The sequence below is a fragment of the Mastigoproctus giganteus genome, chromosome 7, assembly GCF_048544385.1.
Source record: "Mastigoproctus giganteus isolate SK-2022 chromosome 7, ASM4854438v1, whole genome shotgun sequence".
NCBI classification, from domain to species: domain Eukaryota; kingdom Metazoa; phylum Arthropoda; class Arachnida; order Uropygi; family Thelyphonidae; genus Mastigoproctus; species Mastigoproctus giganteus.
In genome coordinates this window covers 233,492,146-233,513,278 of record NC_143581.1, presented here as the reverse complement: position 1 = coordinate 233,513,278, position 21,133 = coordinate 233,492,146, and the positions used below count along the sequence as shown (strand labels likewise).

The 21,133-nt window shown below is 39.4% G+C and overlaps 1 protein-coding gene across 6 annotated transcripts in view; it reads right to left on the bottom strand.

Annotated features, from left to right (window-relative positions):
* Window positions 1-21,133, bottom strand: part of LOC150083775 (calcium/calmodulin-dependent protein kinase type II alpha chain) — a 740,997-nt gene that overhangs the window by 448,545 nt on the left and 271,319 nt on the right. For all 6 annotated transcript variants that reach the window (XM_090378214.1, XM_090378218.1, XM_090378216.1 and 3 more), the window contains exon 7: window positions 12,209-12,311. In XM_090378214.1, the coding sequence (XP_090234340.1) occupies window positions 12,209-12,311 (103 nt within the window). The remainder of the gene's footprint in view (window positions 1-12,208; window positions 12,312-21,133) is intronic.

Below are 21,133 nucleotides of genomic sequence, written 5' to 3'. Positions count from 1 at the left end.
CTTTGTTCCATTAACTAATCTTGTTGCCCTTCTCTGTACTCGTTCCAGCAGCTCTACATCCTTCTTGAAATGAGGCCTCCAGACCTGTATACAGTACTCTAGGTGTGGCCTGACCATTGTCTTATACAATGGAATAATCACCTCTTTATCCCTGCTGGAAAAATTCCTGTATATCATTGACAATACTCCATGAGCTACTCTTGCAGCCCGTCTGCACTGCTCAGGCGCCTCCGTAGCCAGGTGGGAAGGAGCAGCAGTGCGTAGCACACGCTTCTTGATTAGACCGGGGTTCGAGCCCGTCACCACCAAATACGGAAGATACGGAAAGGTCAGGGAATGACCACCGCATATCCCGGAGCAATATGGCCTTAGTTGCTAATGCTCCTAAAACACCAAATAACAACAACAACAACAACAACAGCACTGCTCAGAGAACTTCATATCTGCCTGCACAACCACCCCCAAGTCCCTTTTATTCTCTACCACTGTCAGTGTAGTACCACAGAGTTGATACGTTGCTCTGGGGTTGCTGTTTCCCATGTGTAGTACTTTACATTTGTCAATGTTAAACTTCATTTGCCACCTCTCAGCCCATCTGCTCAACCTTTCAAGATCCTGTTGCAGCAGCATAGTGTCAGTAGTATCCTTGACAACGCTGCCAACCTTTGTATCATCTGCAAACATGGACATTAAGCTTGATATACCATCATCAATATCATTTATAAATACAGAAAACAATAATGGACCCAACACTGAGCCCTCAGGGACTCAACTAATAACATCAGTCCACGACGAGCAGTGTCCAGTGATTACGACTCTCTGTCTTCTCCCCCTCAGCCACCCCTTTATCCACATCAGCAATTTACCTCCAATGTCAGACTGCTCCAATTTGTGCAGCAGTCTTCCATGTACAACAGTATCAAAAGCCTTTGTAAGATCCAAGTATATAATATCAAAGTTATTCCCTGCATCCAGTTCCTTTGTGACTGCATCATAGTATCCAATCAAATTGGTCAGGCAAGACTTCCCCTTAACAAAACCATGCTGTGTCCGAGCTATAACTGAAGTCTTGTCTAAATGATCCTGCAGTGCTTCTTTAACTAGTGCCTCCATTAATTTTCCTGGAACAGAAGTTAAGCTCACAGGTCTATAATTACTTCTGTCAGCCTTTGATCCTCTTTAGTGAACTGGGGTCACATTTGCACATTTCCAGTCTGTGGGTACCTCCCCTGAGTCCAAGGAAGCTTTCATAATTATGGCTAAGGGTTTGCTTACTTCCTCTGCTGCCTCCTTTAATATAACTGGATAGATCCCATCCACCCCAGGTGCCTTTCTTTTGTTTATCTTCAACAATTTCTCCTCCACTTTACTCTCAGTTATTACAAGATTCTCTAGCTTACTGCTAGAGTTGAATACACCTCTGGCTTTCCCCTCACTAAATAATTCCTCATGTGTGAATGTCGATGCAAAATATTCATTTAGTTTGTTAGCTACCTGAGCAGGATCATCAACAGTTGACCCATCCATATCAAGTGGTCCAATCTGATTCATCCCCTTCCTTCTAGAGTTTACATAAGTAAAGAACTCTTTGCTGTTTTTCTTTGCATCCCTTGCCAAAGATTTCTCGTAATCTGCCTTCGCCTGCCTAACCTCCTTTGTAACTTGGTTACAGATCAACTTGTATCTATCATAGGCTTCTGTGTCACGTGTTAATTTGTATGTATCCCATGCATGTTTCTTCTCTGCCATATGCCTCATCAGTTCATCTGACATCCATTTAGGCCTAAACCTTGAACAATATTTCTTGGTTGGTATGTAAAGCCTAGTAGTTTCCAAGATAAGTTCTTTGAATGCTTCCCATTTTGCATTTGCTGTTGCTAACATCATCAGTTGGTCCCACTGTATAGAATTAAATACTGTCTCAGTCCATCGTAGTCGCCTTTACGAAAGCAATAACCCTTCCCTTTAGCATTAGCATTAGTAGAGGCATTTGATGCAAGAAAGCAAGCTTATGCAGCATCAGCCAAAAAAAAAAAAAAAAAAAAAAACCCACTTCCACTTCACCCCTCTGTTCGTTCAAAATAATTGTCCAGCTGAGCCTTAAACTTATTTAGGCTATCAACCTCCACTACAAGGGATGGAAGTCTGTTCCACCAACCAACCACCCGCTGGCTAAAGGCAAATTTCCGCACGTCTATCCTACATCTGTCTTTCCTCAATTTGAATTTATGCCCTCTCAGGTGATTTTTCTGAGCTAGAGGAAGAATCCCATCAGCTTTGAGCATGCTTAAACCATTCAAGGCTTTATACACCTCTATCAGATCACCTCGCTGGTGCCTAGTCTCCATACAGTGTAATTTGCAAAACTTAAGCCTTTCTTCGTAAGAGCACCCCTTTGTTCCATTCACTAATCTTGTTGCCCTTCTCTGTACTCGTTCCAGCAGCTCTACATCCTTCTTGAAATGAGGCCTCCAGACCTGTATACAGTACTCTAGGTGTGGCCTGACCATCGCCTTATACAATGGAATAATCACCTCCTTATCCCTGCTGGAAAAATTCCTGTATATCATTGACAATACTCCATGAGCTACTCTTGCAGCCCGTCTGCACTGCTCAGAGAACTTCATATCTGCCTGCACAACCACCCCCAAGTCCCTTTCATTCTCTACCACTGTCAGTGTAGTACCACAGAGTTGATACGTTGCTCTGGGGTTGCTGTTTCCCATGTGTAGTACTTTACATTTGTCAATGTTAAACTTCATTTGCCACCTCTCAGCCCATCTGCTCAACCTTTCCAGATCCTGTTGCAGCAGCATAGTGTCAGTAGTGTCCTTGACAACCCTGCCAACCTTTGTATCGTCTGCCCCTAATGGTAGTTACCTCTTTGAGTAAATCCCACTTCAGCACACTGTGATCACTGCCACCTAGTGGTTCATTTATCTGCAGATTCTTAATGCATGAAAAATCACTGCTGATAATCAAATCAAGAGTATTACTCCCTCTAGTTGCCTCCCGAACATGTTCATGTAGAAAACAATTATCCAATAAATCCACAAAAGCCTTGATAGTGTGTGAGTGACCAGCCCCGAAATTCCAATCAATATCTGGGAAATTAAAATCTCCCATTATAAGACTCTCTGATTTACTGGCCACTCTATTTCCCTGTACAGTTTCTTATTATACTCATCAGAGTCATTAGGCCTATAGCACACTCCTACTCTCAATTTTGATCTCCCAATGCTTATGTCAAACCAAACTGACTCGACACCGCACTGTCCAGCGATGTCCACTGGCTTCACTTCCTTGGATTTTATGTATTTCTTAACTAATAGCATAACCCCTCCTCCCTTCCTATCCAGTCTATCCTTTCTGTAGATGTTGTACTCCCCAAATTCCAGTTCTGCATTCCTTATATCTGTGTGACACCACGTCTCTGATATCCCAACAATATCTGCCTTTGATGTTTTGAGCAATACCTCAAATTCATCAAATTTATTTACTAAACTCCTAGCATTGGTGTACACGCAAGTATACATGCACCTATTTCTATTCTTCGCTACCCTAACACAACCCATGTGTTTACTTGTACCACAATGACTCCCAGCAGTCTCTGAAATATCCTGCATCTTGTTTTTCAGGATTCTGCTCATTCCAATAGAAGCAGTGCAAGAATCTCTTTCACCTCTGCCGGTGGCTACTGTTAATCTATTCGTCTTTGTCTCCCCCCCCCCAAGCTAGCAGTTTTCCGACCCACCTAACACTGCCTCAATAGCATCAGCAAATATTCTTGCACCCTTTCTATTTAAGTGTATCCCACCCCTGTAGAAGCAATCTCTCCTGTTAACAAGTACAGTCCAGGCTGAAAAAAATTCTACCCCTTGAGCCTTGCACAATCTTTCCAGGGTCGAATTGATCAACAAGGCTCTCATCATATACTCCCTCCTATCCTGTCTGGGCAGAATTGCAGACACTTTCAAATTCAACCCTATTTCACGGCTTTTTTTCAACAGTGACCTGTACTTGTTAAGCAATTCTGCCGCGGTCTCCTAAGAATCTTGGAGGACTTTTTCAAGGTGTACATTCCAGCTTTCAGATAGAGCCTGTAATCTGATGCCAGTAGGTTGGACTGCTCTGGGTTTATTTCTGTAGAACATTTTAAACTGTGGATCACTAAGTATAGGCCAAATTGGATGGGTAGGCCTGCTTTGAATTTTAGCGGCATAATTCAGAAGTAACACCTTTCTTCTGAGGCAGAGTGGAACTTCATGGGCTTCACCGTAGAGACTTTGCACTGGCGATGTTCTATAAGCACTTGTAGCAATCCTGAGGGCAGAATGTTGAACAGGAGCAAGCCGTACTAGCACACTCTCCCTAGCAGAGTCATACACCGGGGCTCCATAATCAAGATGAGATCTAATTAGAGTTCTATACAGGTGAAATAAAGTGTGACAGTCTGCATCCATGTCGTAGAAGAAAGAACTCTGAGAATGTTCATTTTTTTCTGGCAGGTTGTCCAGAGATATTTGATATGTTCTAAAAAATTAAGTTTCCTATCAAAAATGAGTAGCATTTATGCTACTCATTTTTGATAGGAAATGAGGCGAATGCTACTCATAACTGAGGCGAATGCTACTCATAACTGAGATAGGATTTGTCAGGTGTAGCGCTGGGTCAGGGTGCATCCCTCGTTTGTTAGAAAAGTGAATGGCACTAGATTTTTGATGAGATAGTCTGTAACCATTCTGTGTCATCCATAGTTCAATATTGTTTAGTGAGATTTGTAGTTGCCTTTCAAAGGAAACAGTGAGATCATCGGCATAGAGATATGAGTTCACACTGTTGGGAATACATTTGGTAATATGATTTATTCTCAATGCAAATAAAATAGCATAGAACTGAACCCTGTGGGACTCCTTCCTCTTGTATATAGATTTGCAAGAAGACTTGTCTATAGCAAACTTGAAAAGATCTATACTGAAGGAAGTTCTGCATGTAGCATGGTTAGTGACCTCTCAGGTCAAGGGAATGAAGATCTTTTAAGATACCAAAACGCCAGGTGGTGTCAAAGGCCTTCTCTATGTCAAGGCAGACCATGACAAGATGTTCATTTCGAATAAATGCATTCCTGATATTTGTTTCAGCTTTAACCATAAGATCTAGGGATGAGTGATTTTTTCTGAAACCAAACTGGTTATCAGAGATTAGATGTTTTGAATCCAGATACCATGTTAATCGGCGGTGTATAATTTTTTCTAATATTTTACTCAAGCAACTTGTAAGAGAGATGGGTCTATAATTGTGAGGGATAGAATGATCTTTCCCTGGTTTGGGGATTGCCAGTACATAGGAGTGATGCCAGCGAGTAGGGTATGAATGTTCAATGAATATACGGTTGTAAAAGGTCAGCAGCAAGGATAATGATTTATTGTCTAAGTGTTGAAGCATTATGTAATATACTCCGTCGGGACCAGCAGCACTGTTCTTTGAGGAATATATAGCTTTTTGAAATTCGATCATAGTAAGTGTCTGATTGTATGGTAGAGAAGTAGCGGTTTTGAAGTTAAGTTTTGATTTTTCGGCTGAAGCTTTGATCTTCTGAGATGATGGATCATACGAGGTCGAGGCAGACAACTGGGAGAATACTGTCCCTAGAGTATTCACAATTTCTACAGGAGTAGAGAGCTCCTGTCCATTCCAGTTGAATATTGGCGGCGAGGATAATCAAGGAAATTTGCCATTTAGCTGTCTTATTTTTTTCCATATTATTCTTACATCAGTATTTTTATTTACTGAAGTTGCAAATCGGATCCAAGAGTTTTTTTTTACCTTTCTTTCTGATGTGTCGGGCTTTGGCTCTTAGTTTCTTATAATTTATAAGTTTGTTGGTAGCCTACATGGGTGGTAGAGGCTGACAGTTTGGGGAAATTCAAAGGACATCTGATAGTACTTTCGGGTGAGGGAAACCTATAGGATGTAAGTTTAATTTCCTTTTCTTTTATTAATAATTAGTTTTTTTTTTTTTTTTTTTTTTTTTGCTGGTGCAGCACAAGCCACAGGTTCTCTTGCACCATGTGGCGGCTATTAATAATACTAATACTTGATACTGATCAGATTCTTCCACTTCCTCAGAATAATCGCCTGAGTGGGCATAAATTCAAATTGAGGAAAGCCAGTTGTAGGAAAGGTGTGCGGAAGTTTGCCTTTAGACAGCGGGTTGTTGATTGCTGGAACAAACTTCCATCTGTCATTGCAGAAGTTGATAGCTTAAACAGATTCAAGGCAGAGCTGGATAGGTATTTGGAATGAACGAAGAGGTGAAATGGGAGCTTTTTTTTTTTTTTTTGGCTGATGCTGTATAAGCTTGCTTTCTTGCTTCGTATGCCTCTACTAATGCTAACTCACAAATACATATATTACCTTATGGGAATACGGTGCTCGCTTAACGCTGATTCACTTTGCCCTCGTAATATTAGCCCATGAAGAGCTGTGTCCACTGATTACCACTCTCTCTCTCCCACTCAACCATCCTTTCATCCATTGTAGCGTGTGCTATGATTGTTTATTGGTGCATTAGCTGCTATGGCTATAGTGCGCCTGTTCATAGTTATATCAGAATATAATTAATAACGCAGCAGTTCAAATTCCTTTCAGTTCTGAAACCTATTCATAAAAGATTATACACCCCAATTTGTTTCAAAAAGCAAAAAAGTTCCTTAATATTTGCCTCCTCTCCTATGATATCATGTAATGTCAACAGTTCTTGAAGATTAGTCAGATTTTGCAGTGTTGAAGTACGATGTGGTTGATAGTGTGGCCAGTCAATCAAAATATGTTTGACTGTTAGACGTTCAGAGCAGTGAGAACACTGAGGAGGATCATCGCCAGTGAGTAAATGGAGGTGGGTCAGATGGGTATGCCTAATTCTAATCCGTACGAGTACCACTTCTCGCCAAACTGTCTGAGTGCATGAGTGCCATAATTTTGGGTCCTGTTTCAATTGGAAAAGTTTGTTATTTGTTTCTTTATGCCATACCTCTGTCCACTGTGCATGGTATGCTGTTTGAATTATGACATTATAATCAGAAGCTGGAATGAAGACAGAGGTTAAGTCTAAGGTTGATGGATTTTTAGCAGATATAACTTGCCCCTAATGCCATACCGTTACAATTTGTACAGTGGTCTTCCATTTTCAACAGTATCAAAAGCTTTCCTGAAATCCAAGTATATGATATCAAAATTATTTTTTGCATCCAGTTCCTTTGTGACCACATCATAGTGTCCAATCAAAATAATCAGACAAGATTTCCCCTTAACAAATCCATGCTGCTGAACTATAACTGCAATCTTGTCTACATGATCCTGTAGTGCTTCTTTAACCAGTGACTCCATTATTTGCCCTGGAACAGAAGTTAAACTAAGAGGTTCTGTAATTACTCACGTTACCCTTTGTGAATTGGGGACATATTTGCACATCTCAAGTCCATGAGGACCTCTCCTGATTCCAAGGAAACTTTCGTAATTATGGTTAAAGATTTGCTTACTTCCTTTGCCACCTCCTTTAATATAACAGAATAGATCTCATCCACCCCAGGTGCCTTTCTTATGTTTAACTTCAACAATTTCTCCTCCACTTTGCTCTCATTAATAACAAAATCATTAAGCGCCCTTTTAGAGTTTAATAAGCTTCTGTCTTCCACTTCCCTACAGAATTCTTCATGAGTGAAGTAGATGAAAAATTTTCCTTTAGTTTGTCAGCTATCTGAGCAACATCATCAAAACCTGAACCATTGATTATCAAGTAAACCAATCTGATTCATCCCCTTCCTTCTAGAGTTTATATAAGCAAAGAAATCTTTGCTCTTTTTTGTTTTTGCATCTATTGCCAAAGATTTCTGGTAATCTGCTTTCACTTGCCCAACCTCCTTTGTGACTTGATTAGTATTAGAATGGCTACATGAGGGAAGGAGTTGGGCTTTCTCATCAACATCCATAAAAAACAGAGATAATAAGAAATAATATTTAAAATTTCCAGAAAGTGAACATCCAACTTTGCTATGAATTTTACCAACCTCTCTATCACAGCCAATCTAGCAGGTAATTTATTTCAATGATCCACAACACTGCACAAAGTATGCTTCATGAGGTACGGCTTTCTAATATGCCATAAATTTTATATGTATACCCCTGGTTTGGTCTCCATTAACAGTAAGAATATACCTATCTTAATCATCTCACAGATATCACTGGCTCCCCTTCCCATGAGGTTTAAATTTTCAAGCTCAGCAGACTGCACCATTTAAACCTTTGTTCATACAGAATCAACATTAATACTAATACACTGAAAAGTACATACATAATAATATCTTGCATCTTGATGTACCCACTCTTCAATACAAAGTGGCCATGGAATATTTATTTATTTTAATAAATAAATTTATAATAAATAAGGAAATAAAATTATAGAATTATTTATCCTTTTATTTTATTACTTATCTTCGATTTCCATTGGAGGTGCAAGATAAGACAAGATAATACAGTGGGACCAACTGATGATGTTACCAACAGCAAATGCAAAATGGGAAGCATTCAAAGAACATATCTTGGAAGCTACTAGGCTTTACATGCCAACTAAGAAATATTGTTCAAGGTTTCGGCCTAAATGGATGTCAGATGAACTGATGAGGCATATGGCAGAGAAGAAACATGCATGGGATACATACAAATTAACACATGACACAGAAGCCCATGATAGATACAAGTTGATCTGTAACCAAGTTACAAAGGAGGTTAGGCAGGCGAAGGCAGATTACGAGAAATCTTTGGCAAGGGATGCAAAGAAAAACAGCAAAGAGTTCTTTACTTATGTAAACTCTAGAAGGAAGGGGATGAATCAGATTGGTCCACTTGATATCGATGGGTCAACTGTTGATGATCCTGCTCAGGTAGCTAACAAACTAAATGAATATTTCGCATCGACATTCACACATGAGGAGTTATTTAGCGAGGGGAAAGCCAGAGGTGTATTCAACTCTAGCAGTAAGCTAGAAAATCTTGTAATAACTGAGAGTAAAGTGGAGGAGAAATTGTTGAAGATAACACAAGAAAGGCACCCGGGGTGGATGGGATCTATCCAGTTATATTAAAGGAGGCAGCAAAGGAAGTAAGCAAACCCCTAGCCATAATTATGAGAGCTTCTTTGGACTCAGGGGAGGTACCCATAGACTGGAGATGTGCAAATGTAACTCCAATTCACAAAGGAGGATCAAAGGCTGACACAAATAATTATAGACCTGTGAGTTTAACTTCTGTTCCAGGAAAATTAATAGACGCACTAGTTAAAGAAGCACTGCAGGATCATTTAGACGACTTCAGCTATAGCTCGGACACAGCATGGTTTTGTTAAGGGGAAGTCATGCCTGACCAATTTGATTGGATACTATGATGCAGTCACAAAGGAACTGGATGCAGGGAATAACTTTGATATTATATACTTGGATCTTAGAAAGGCTTTTGATACTGTTGCACGTGGAAGACTGCTGCACAAATTGGAGCAGTGTGGCATTGGAGGCAAATTGCTGCTGTGGATAAAGGGGTGGCTGAGGGGGAGAAGAAAGAGAGTGGTAATCAATGGACGCTGCTCGTCGTGGACTAATGTTATTAGTGGAGTCCCTCAGGGCTCAGTGTTGGGTCCATTATTGTTTTCTGTATTCATAAATGATATTGATGAGGGTATATCAAGCTTAATGTCGAAGTTTGCAGACGATACAAAGGTAGGCAGGGTTGTCAAGGACACTACTGACACTATGCTGCTGCAACAGGATCCGGAAATGTTGAGCAGATGGGCTGAGAGGTGGCCAATGAAGTTTAACATTGACAAATGTAAAGTACTACACATGGGAAACAGCAACCCCAGAGCAACGTATCAACTCTGTGGTACTACACTGACAGTGGTAGAGAATGAAAGGGACTTGGGGGTGGTTGTGCAGGCAGATATGAAGTTCTCTGAGCAGTGCAGACGGGCTGCAAGAGTAGCTCATGGAGTATTGTCAATGATATACAGGAATTTTTCCAGCAGGGATAAGGAGGTGATTATTCCATTGTATAAGGCGATGGTCAGGCCACACCTAGAGTACTGTATACAGGTCTGGAGGCCTCATTTCAAGAAGGATGTAGAGCTGCTGGAACGAGTACAGAGAAGGGCAACAAGATTAGTGAATGGAACAAAGGGGTGCTCTTACGAAGAAAGGCTTAAGTTTTGCAAATTACACTGTATGGAGACTAGGCACCAGCGAGGTGATCTGATAGAGGTGTATAAAGCCTTGAATGGTTTAAGCATGCTCAATGCTGATGGGATTCTTCCTCTAGCTCAGAAAAATCACCTGAGAGGGCATAAATTCAAATTGAGGAAAGACAGATGTAGGATAGACGTGCAGAAATTTGCCTTTAGCCAGCGGGTGGTTGGTTGGTGGAACAGACTTCCATCCCTTGTGGTGGAGGTTGATAGCCTAAATAAGTTTAAGGCTCAGCTGGACAATTATTTTGAACGAACAGAGGGGTGAAGTGGAAGTGGGTTTTTTTTTTTTTTTTTTTTGGCTGATGCTGCATAAGCTTGCTTTCTTGCATCAGGTGCCTCTACTAATGCTAATGCTAAAAGACTTTACCAAGATTATGAACATGTTCCAATTTTTAATGACATTAGCATTAGTAGTGGCATATAATTAAAAAAAGCAAGCTTTAACAGCATCAGCCCAAAAAAAAAAAAAAAAAACACACTTACCCACTTGTGCCAAAAGTTTGTCCAGTTCTTCCTTGAATTTATTTAAGCTATGAACTTCCACAATGACAAATGGAAGTTTTCTCCAGAAATCAATCATCCACTGGCTAAATTCAAATAACCACACATCTATTCTACAACTGTCTTTTCTCAATTTGAATTTATGTCCCCTCAAGTGCCAGCAGAAGAAATTGACTTCAACTTCTTTGCTGTTTTAACTCTGGATGAAACTGATGGACCCACATCTCATCCGTGAACACAAACCTTGAAAACAATGCAAATATTCACTTGACTTGACAACTCATGTGCATTTTTTATCTACTGTCAATAACTTTGGAATCCATTGTGCTGATACCTTTTTCTTAGTAAAAAGCTCTACTGTTACTACGCAGTACAGATGTTCAGATGAGATGTCCGTGGTGCTGGCAATATGCTGAGCTGTCACTCAATCATCAGATCATGTACATTGTCAACAACTTCCGAGTGATGAATGTTGTAGGTCTTCCACAGCATGGGTAATTTTCCAGGCTCTTCCTCCCTCATTTAAATTCTGCTGCCCACTTTTTAACCATGGAATGGGAAGGGCCATCCCCTCTCAATGTTGTAACCATATCCCCAAGAATTACCTTGGGCATTACTCCCTTTTTCCCCCCAAATATTGGATGACTGCACAGTAATCCAATATTTTGTCTATATTTCCTCATTATTATTATTATTATTAATATCCATATGGTGCAAGGAAGCCTGAGGCTTATGCTGCACCAGGAAAAAAAAAAAGTTCCCAAGTTACCCTGAGAGAGAGAGAGAGAGAGAGAAAGAGAGAGAGTCAAAAGTAGAAGGGAATCGCCAAGAAAGAGAAGAATAATGATATCCAGCTCAGGGCCCCGGGTGTGCCAAGCCCATACTCACCAGATGTGAGCCCCCAGGGTTATATTCACTCATTTCAATTACAGGTCCTGTAATTGAAATGAGTAAACTTTGTAGTAAATTTTGAAGTAAACTTTGTGGAATTCAGGACTTATAATTAATAAAAATACATTACTTAAACTGCATGAAACTTGATAGGATATTTCTTGAAGTGTTATTATACATAAGTATGAAAATTTTTAATACTTTAATATGGTTATTTTTAATATGAAAATTAATGGCTGTGTTATATACACCTCTAGTGTGAGTGTGCAAAGCAATATTCCCAATATAAGAATCTAAACATTACAACAAAGTACAACAGGATCATGAGAAAGAAGTTAATCAGAAAAGGGGAAATAGAAAAGAGAGAGGAGAAGAGAACAACAAATAAAACTTAAATTACAGACTATGTACCGGAAAAAAGGACATAAAAGAGTGAAATATACAGTATGATAAACCACGCTGAAAGTAATGTTGTTCAACATTATTACTTCATTCAAATTCACTGATATTAAACCCACTTACCATACCATGCTTGTTGCTCTCCTTGTACTTCAATTGCAAGTCCAAAGTCTGCTAATTTCACTGCAGCTCCTTTAGCTTTGCTGGCTAATAAGAGGTTTTCAGGCTGCAATTTCAACACATATTGCAATTAATTATAACAAAATATCTTTTTCTTTACTAATAAACTTTATAAATATACAGTATAAATGAGTGTGCATAACTACTTCATACATTATACTTGGAACACAAATTCCCAAAATTTCTCAGAAACCAGGGAACACAGAAGCCTGCCTGCAGTAAGTATAAACCATCTGCAATCAAGTGACAAACAGGCTGATATTTAGAATAAATATCAGCCAGTTAACTGATATTTAGAAGCCTTTAGGTAATAATGGAAAGAAAAGTAGAAAAAGTTTTTACTAACTTTGTTTCCATTTTTGCTACTTTTTTTTAGTGACAAATGATTCAAGAAAGCAAACTTATACAGCACCAGCCAAAAAAAAATCAAATCTCATTTCACCTATCCATCCCCTACAGTATTTTGTCAAGTTCTTCCTTGAACTTATTTAAAATAACCACTTCCATAAAAAAAGGATGTAAGCCTGTTCCAGCAACCAACCACCCATTGGCTGAAGGCAAACTTCTGCACATCTATACCGCAACCATTCTCGTCAATTTAAATATGTCCTCCTCATGTGCATAGAATGAGCAAGAGGAAGAATCCCAACAGCATTGAGTTTGCTCAAGCCATTTAAAGCCTAAAACACCTCAATCAGATCACCTCAGAGGTGCCTAGTCTCCAGAAGCTGCTATTTGCAAAACTAAAGCTTTTCTTGGAAAGTGCACTCCTTTGTTCCCCTGGCCAATCTCTATGCCTTTCTCTATACCTGTTCCAGCAGCTCTACATCCTTCTTAAAATGAGGTCTCCAGACCTGTACACAATACTCAATGACCACTGCCATATACAATGTGATAACTACCTCCTTATCCCTGCTAGCAAAATTCCTATACATCATTGACAAAACCCGATGAGCTCTCCTGGAAGAATGTCTGCACAGCTCAGAGAATTTCATATCAGACTGCACAATTACCCCCAAGTCTTTTTCATTTTCCACTGCCCACAGTATAGTACCACCAGGGTAGGTATGTTCTTCTCAGATTACTGATACCCATATGCAGTACTTTTTGTTTGTCAACATTAAACTGCAATTGCCATTTCTCAGCCTATCTACCATTTCTCAAGTTTTCTAGTTCCTGTTGCAGTAGCATACTGTGATTCCTGTCATTAACCAATCTGCCAACCATAGTTTCATCTACAAACTTGGACATTAAGTCTGATATGCCTTCATCAATATCATTGATAAATATAGAAAACAACAAGTCGAACACTGAACCCTGGGGCTCTCCACTAAAGACATTAGTCCATGAAAAGCAGTGTTTATTGATTACCACTGTGTCTTCTCCCACTCAACCATCCCTTTATCCACAGAGCAACCTGACCTTAATGCCACACTGCTCCAATTTTTACAGTAGTCTTTTATGTGCAATGGTATCAAAAGTTTTACTGAAATCCAAGTACACATATATATATGATACTGAAATAATTTTTTCCATCCAGTTCCTTTATGACCACATCGTAGTATCCAATCAAATTTGTCAGACAAGATTTCCTCTTAACAAACCCATGCTGTGTCTGAAGTATAATTGCAACATTTTTTTTTTTTTTTTTTTTTTTTTATTTGTCCACGGAAGAATAACAGAAGATAATACTACCTGTAGACAGATACTGACAGAATCTATTTTGGCATCACAGTGAACATTGAGATAGTTTAAGAGTTGGCAGTTTCGGATTTCTCCATTACTTTGGAAACAGTACACGGGACGATAACTGGATGGCAGATATCTGTCACCCTTTTAGAGGTATTTGCTAGAGATAAAATAATTTCCAAGCAGAACGGAAAATATCAGTAGAATAAGTATGTATAAAAATGCAACAAAGAACAGGTACAGCAGGTTTTCAGAACAAGTGAAGAAATGCCATTGAGACTGGAAGACTAGTTGGCATCAAGATTGTTCACAATCCTTCTGATGTTATTCTGTTGGAAGACCAGGGGAAGGCACTGACTGAAGTGTTTTAAGTATGCCAGAAGGCGGTTCACCAAGCTCATCAATACAAGAGTTAACAAAAAAGCAGTATGCTACTAAGTCGGTTTTGTCCTTAGCTGAGGATGAAATAGAATCATCAGGTTGCAGCACAAGGGGGAATATTGTCAGGCAAAAACTGTAGTGAACAGCTCTGGTCAAGACCAGAACGTTCAATTACATTTTGGACAAAAAGCAAGATTTCTACTTTAGTCTGTTCAAAATCAAGCTTGGATTGATTAATAACTGTTTTACAATACATAGTAAAACACACACACACACACGATGCACTGTATGTTTCTGTATATGTACATTGTTGTTGTTGTGCACATGTGTATACATTATTATTATTGTGGTAGCAGCAATGTCAGATAATGCAAGAAAGTGAGCTTATACAGTATGAGCACCAAAAAAAAAAAAAAAAAAATATATATATATATAACAATTTACACCTCATCTGTCTATCCCATTTAATTATACAGTATATTGAACTCTTCCTTAAATTTATTTAAACTACACATTTCCACAACCCCAGATGATAGCTTGTTCCAGAACTCTACTGTAGGCAGTCAAAGAGAGTAGACGTGTTTTTAGTGGCTCTGGCAGGTTAACTAAAGGGGATTAACATCAAGGGTCATGTAGACAAAATTTTTTTAAAATTTTATTTCTGTAATTTTTAAATCTTATTTCAGTAAAGTAATTTTATTTTAGTAATTTTAAGCAATTAATTTCTACAATATTTAGTATATTTAATCCATTACTTTTCTAAAGTAGTTCTGAAGTAGTTCGTGACTCTATTGTCAGGGAGAATGGGAATATACTATATAAGAAGAAAAGGTGAAACAAAACCAAGGTATGTCTGCCAGGGGCAAAAGTTGATCACGTTGTAGAGCAGATATCATCTTTTCATTGCACAAAAGTTGATATTGTTGTACATGGTGGAACTAATGACATGAAGAGTAAGAGATCTGCAGAATTATTCCACAAGTACAGGTCAATGTTGAAAAAAAGTCGCGAGTTAGGGTTGAATATATGAAATTGTCTGAATTCTGCCCAGACATGATAGGAGGGAGTATATGATGAAAGCTTTGTCAATCAATTCAGCCTGGAGAGATTGTGCAAGGCTCAAGGGGCAGAATTTTTTTCAGCCTGGCCTGTGCTTGTTGACAGGAGAGACTGCTTCTACAGGGATAGGATACACTTAAATAGAAAGAGTGCAAGAACATTTACTGATGCTCTTCAAGGCAGTGTTAGGTGAGTCAGAAAACTGCTAGAGTGGAGAGGATACACAGACTAAAAGGTTAACAGTGGCCACAGAGCAGCTTACTGCCCTGTGGCCACAGAATGGGCAGCTGACTGCAAAACAAGGTAATGGAGATTTCCAGGACTGCTGGTAGTCATAGTGAAACAAGGGTGGCTAGGAGCAGAAACAGGTACATGTACACCAATGCTAGCAGTACAGTTAATAAATATGATGAGCTTGAATTGTTAGTCAAGACATCAAAGGCAGATATTGTTGGGATATCAGAGACGTGGTGTCACACAGATATAGGCAGTGCAAAGTTGGAATTTTGGGAGTACAATGTGTATAGGAAGGACAGACAGGATCGGAAGGGAAGAGGGGTTATGCTATTAGTTAAGAAACACATAAAATCTAAGGAAGTGCATCCAATTGATGTTGGTGGATATGCAGTGTTGAGTCTGTTTGGTGTGAAATAAGCACTGGGAAAGGAAAAATGAGAGAAGGTGTGTGTGTTATAGGCCTAATGAATCTGATGAGTATAATTAGCAATTTTGCAGTGAAATAGAGTGGGCCAGTAAATCAGAATGTCTTATAATGGGAGATTTTAACATTCCAGATACTGACTGGAACTTGTGGGTTGGTCAATCGCACACTAGCAAGGCTTTTGCGGATTTCTTGGATGACTGTTTTCTACAGCAACATGTTCTAGAGGCAACCAGAGGAAGTAATACTCTTGATCTCATTATCAATAGTGATTCTTCTTCATTAAGAATCTGCAGATAAGGGAACCCCTGGGCGACAGTGATCACAATGTATTTATGTGGGAATTATTTAAAGATGTAACTACCATCAAGGCTAAAGGGAAGAGCTTTTGCTTTCGTAAAGGTGACTACAGAGGTCTCAGACAATTTTTAAATTCTGTACAATAGGATCAACTGATGTTGTTACCAACAGTGAATTCTCAATGGAAAGCCTTCAGGGACTTATTTTGGAGGCTACTAGGCTTTTCATTCCAAATAAGAAATACTGTTCAAGATTTAGGCCTAAATGGATGTAAGATGGATTAATGAGGCTAGTGGCAGAGAAGAATGTATAGGATGCATATAAAGTATCAGGCAATACAGAAGCCTATGGCAGGTATAAACAAGTCTGTAATCAAGTCACAAAGGAGATTAGGCAGGCAAAGGAAGATTCTGAGAAATGTTTGGCAAAGGATGCAAAAAAACACAGCAAGGAGTTCTTTACTTATGGAAACTCTAAAAGGAAAGGGATGAATCAGATTGGACCACTTAGTATAGATGATGGCTCAACTATTGATGATCATGCTCAGGTGGCTGATAAACTGAAGGAGTATTTTGCACCCTACATTCACACATAAGGAATTATTCAATGAGGGGAGTGCCAGAAGTTTATCAAATGTTAACAGGAAGCTAAGTGATTTTGTAATAACTGAGAGCAAAGGGGAGGAGAAATTGTTGAAGATAAACAATTGTTGAAGTTAAATAAGGAAGGCACCTGGGGTGGACGGGATCCATCCAGTTATATTAAAGGAGGAAGGAAAGGAAGTAAGCAAACTCTAGGCCATAATTATAAGAGCTTCGCTGGACTCAGGTGAGGTCCCGATGGACTGCAGGTGTGCAAATGCATCACCAATTCACAAATGGGGTTCAAAAGGTGACACAAGTGACTATACACCTGTTAGTTTAACTGGTGTTCTGGTGAAAATAATTGAATCACTGGTTAAAGAAGCATTGCAAAATCATCAAGACAGGACTGCAGTAATATTTAAGACAGCATGGGTTTGCCAAAGGGAGGTCTCATCTGACCAATTTGATTGCTTACTATGATGTGGTCACAAAGGAACTGAAAGCCAAAAATAATTTTGATATCATATACTTGGATTTCAGGAAAGCTTTTGACACTGTTGCACATGGAAGACTGCTGTACAAATTGGAGAGGTATGGCATCAAGGGTAAGCTGCTATAATGAATAAAGGGATGGTTGAGTGGGAGACAACAGAGAATGGTAATCAATAGACACTGCTCTTGGTGTAAAAATGTTATTAGTGGAGTTTCCCAGGGTTCCGTGTTGGGCCCATTATTGTTTTGTATATTTATCAACGATACTGATGAAGGTATATCAGGTTTAATGTCCAAGTTTGCAGATGATACAAAGGTAGGTCAGCAAGGTTGTTAACGACAGTATGCTACTTCAACTGGACCTAGATAAGTTGGAAAAATGGGCTGAGAAGTGGCAACTGGAGTTTAACATTGACAAATGCAAAGTACTGTATATGGTTAGCAATAACCAAAGAGAAAAGGACCGGCGCCTCCATAGCCAGGTGAGAAGGAGCAGCAGTGTGTAGGTTTGGTTTTTTTGGTGTTTTTTTTTTTTTTTTTTTTTTTAGGAGCATTAACATAAGAAAAGCACCTGGGGTGGATGGGATCTATCCAGCTATATTAAAGGAGGCGGCAAAGCAACTAAGTAAACCCTTAGCCATAATTATGAGAGCATCCTTGGATTCAGGAGAGGTTCCCACGGACAGGAGATGTGAAAATGTATCCCCAATTCACAAAGGGGGATCGAAGGGTGACACGAGTAATTACAAACCAGTTAGATTACCTTCTGTTCGGGGTAATATAATGGAGTCACTGGTTAAAGATGCATTGCAGGATCATCAAGACAAGACTGCAGCAATAATTCAGACACAGCATGGGTTTGTTAAGGGAAAGTCTTGTCTGATAAATTTGATAGGATATTATGATGTGCTTACAAAGGAACAGGATGCAAAAAATTATTTTGGTATCATATATTTGGATTTCAGGAAAGCTTTTGACACTGTTGTGCATTGAAGACTATTGTACAAATTGGAGCAGAATGGTATTAAGGGTAAGGTGCTACAATGGATAAAAGGATGGTTAAGTGGGAGAAGAAAGAGGGTGGTAATCAATGGGTGCTGCTCTTCGTGGACTAATGTTATTAGTAGAATCCCACATGGTTCGGTGTTGGGTCCACTGTTGTTTTTTATATTTATCAATGACATTGATGAAGGTACATCAGGCTTACTGTCGAAGTTTGCAGATGATACAAAGTTTGGCAGGGTTGTTAATGACAGTGCGCTACAGCAACAGGATCTAGATAATTTGGGCAGATGGCCTAAGAAGTGGCAACTGAAGTTTAACCTTGACAAATGCAAAGCCACTACTACTACCTGATAATTTATATACATCCCATACATTTTTCTTCTCTTCCACCATATGGGTAGAAGTAACCCCAGAGAAACATACCAACTGTGTGGTACTAAACTTAAGGTGGTAGAAAATGAAAAAGACCTGGGAGTAATTGTGCAGTCAGATTTGAAGTTTTCTGAGCAATGCAGACGGGCTGCTAGGGCAGGTCATGTGGTTTTGTCAATGATATATAGAAATTTTGCTAGCAGGGAAAAGGAGGTGATTGTCCTTCTGTATAAGACAATGGTCAGGCCACACCTTGAGTTCTCCATACAGGTCTGGAGACCTCATTTTAGAAAGGATGTAGATTTGCTTGAGAGTGTACAGAGAAGGGCAACAAGATTGGTGAGGGGAATGAAGGGATCCTCTTACCAAGAGAGACTTATGTTCTGCAAATTGCAGTGGCTGGAGACTAGACACCTGCACAGTGATCTGATTGAGGTGTATAAGGCCTTGAATGGGTTGAGCACGCTGAATTCTTATGGGATCCTTCCACTTGTTCAGATTACGAACCTAAGGGGGCATAAATTCAAATTAAGAAAGGACAGATGTAGAATACATGTGCGGAAATTTCCTTTAGACAGCAGGTGGTTAATTGCTGGAACAAACGTCCATCTGCTGTTATGGAAGTTGATAAGTTTAATAAATTTAAGGAGGAACTGGACAGGCATTTGGAGGGAATTGTGCGATTTTTTTTTTTTTTGGCTGATGCCGCATAAGCTCATACACTTTCTTTCTTTCATCACATGCCACTACTACTACTACTACCTGATAATTTATATACATCCCATACATTTTTCTTCTCTTCCACGAGCCTCACTAATTCATCTGACATACATTTAGGCCTGAACCTCGAACAGTATTTCTTAGTTGGAATGTAAAGCCTAGTAGCCTCCAAGATGAAGTGGCTCAAGGCTTCCCATTTAGAATTCAACGTTGGTAACATCGTCAGTTGACCCCACTGTACAGAATTTAAAAACTGTCCGAGACCCCCTGTAGCCACCATTAAGAAAGCAAAAGCCCTTCCCTTTAGACATGATTGTAGTTACATCTTTAAGTAATTTCCATAACAATACATTGTGATCACTGTCACCCAGTGGTTCCTTTGTCTCCAAATTCTTAATGCATGAATAATCATTGCTGATAATCAGATCAAGAGTATTACTCCCTCTGGTCGCCTCTCGAACATTGCTCAAAACATCAAAGGCAGATATTGTTGGGATATCAGAGACGTGGTGTCACACAGATATAAGGGATGCAGAACTGTAATTTGGGGAGTACAACGTCTACAGAAAGGATAGACAGGATAGGAAGGGGGGAGGGGTTATGCTATTAGTTAAGAAACACAAAAACCAAGGAAGTGAAGCCAGTCGACATCGCCGGACAGTGCAGTGTTGAGTCAGTTTGGTGTGACATAAGCATTGGGAGATCAAAATTGAGAGTAGGAGTATGCTATAGGCCTAATGACTCTGATGAGTATAATAAGGAACTGTACAGGGAAATAGAGTGGGCTAGTAAATCAGAGAGTCTTATAATGGGAGATTTTAATTTCCCAGATATTGACTGGAATTTGGGGGCTGGTTACTCACACACTAGCAGGGCTTTTGTGGATTTATTGGATGATTGTTTTCTACATCAGCATGTTCGGGAGGCAACTAGAGGGAGTAATACTCTTGATTTGATTATCAGCAGTGATTCTTCATGCATTAAGAATCTGCAGATAAACGAACCACTAGGTGGCAGCGATCACAGTGTGCTGAAGTGGGATTTACTCAAAGAGGTAACTACCATTAGGGGTAAAGGGAAGGGTTATTGCTTCCGTAAAGGCGACTACGATGGACTGAGACAGTATTTAAATTCTATACAGTGGGACCAACTGATTATGTTACCAACAGCAAATTCAAAATGGGAAGCATTCAAAGAACTTATCTTGGAAGCTACTAGGCTTTACATACCAACTAAGAAATATTGTTCAAGGTTTAGGCCAAAATGGATGTCAGATGAACTAATGAGGCATATGGCAGAGAAGAAAAATGCATGGGATACTTAAAAATTAACACATGACACAGAAGCCTATGATAGATACAAGTTGATATGCAACCAAGTTACAAAGGGGGTTAGGCAGGCAAAGGCAGATTACGAGAAATCCTTGGCAAGGGATGCAAAGAAAAACAGCAAAGAGTTCTTTACTTATGTTAACTCTAGAAGGAAGGGGATGAATCAGATTGGTCCACTTGATATTGATGGGTCAACTGTTGATGATCCTGCTCAGGTAGCTAACAAACTAAATGAATATTTTGCATCGACATTCACACATGAGGAGTTATTCAG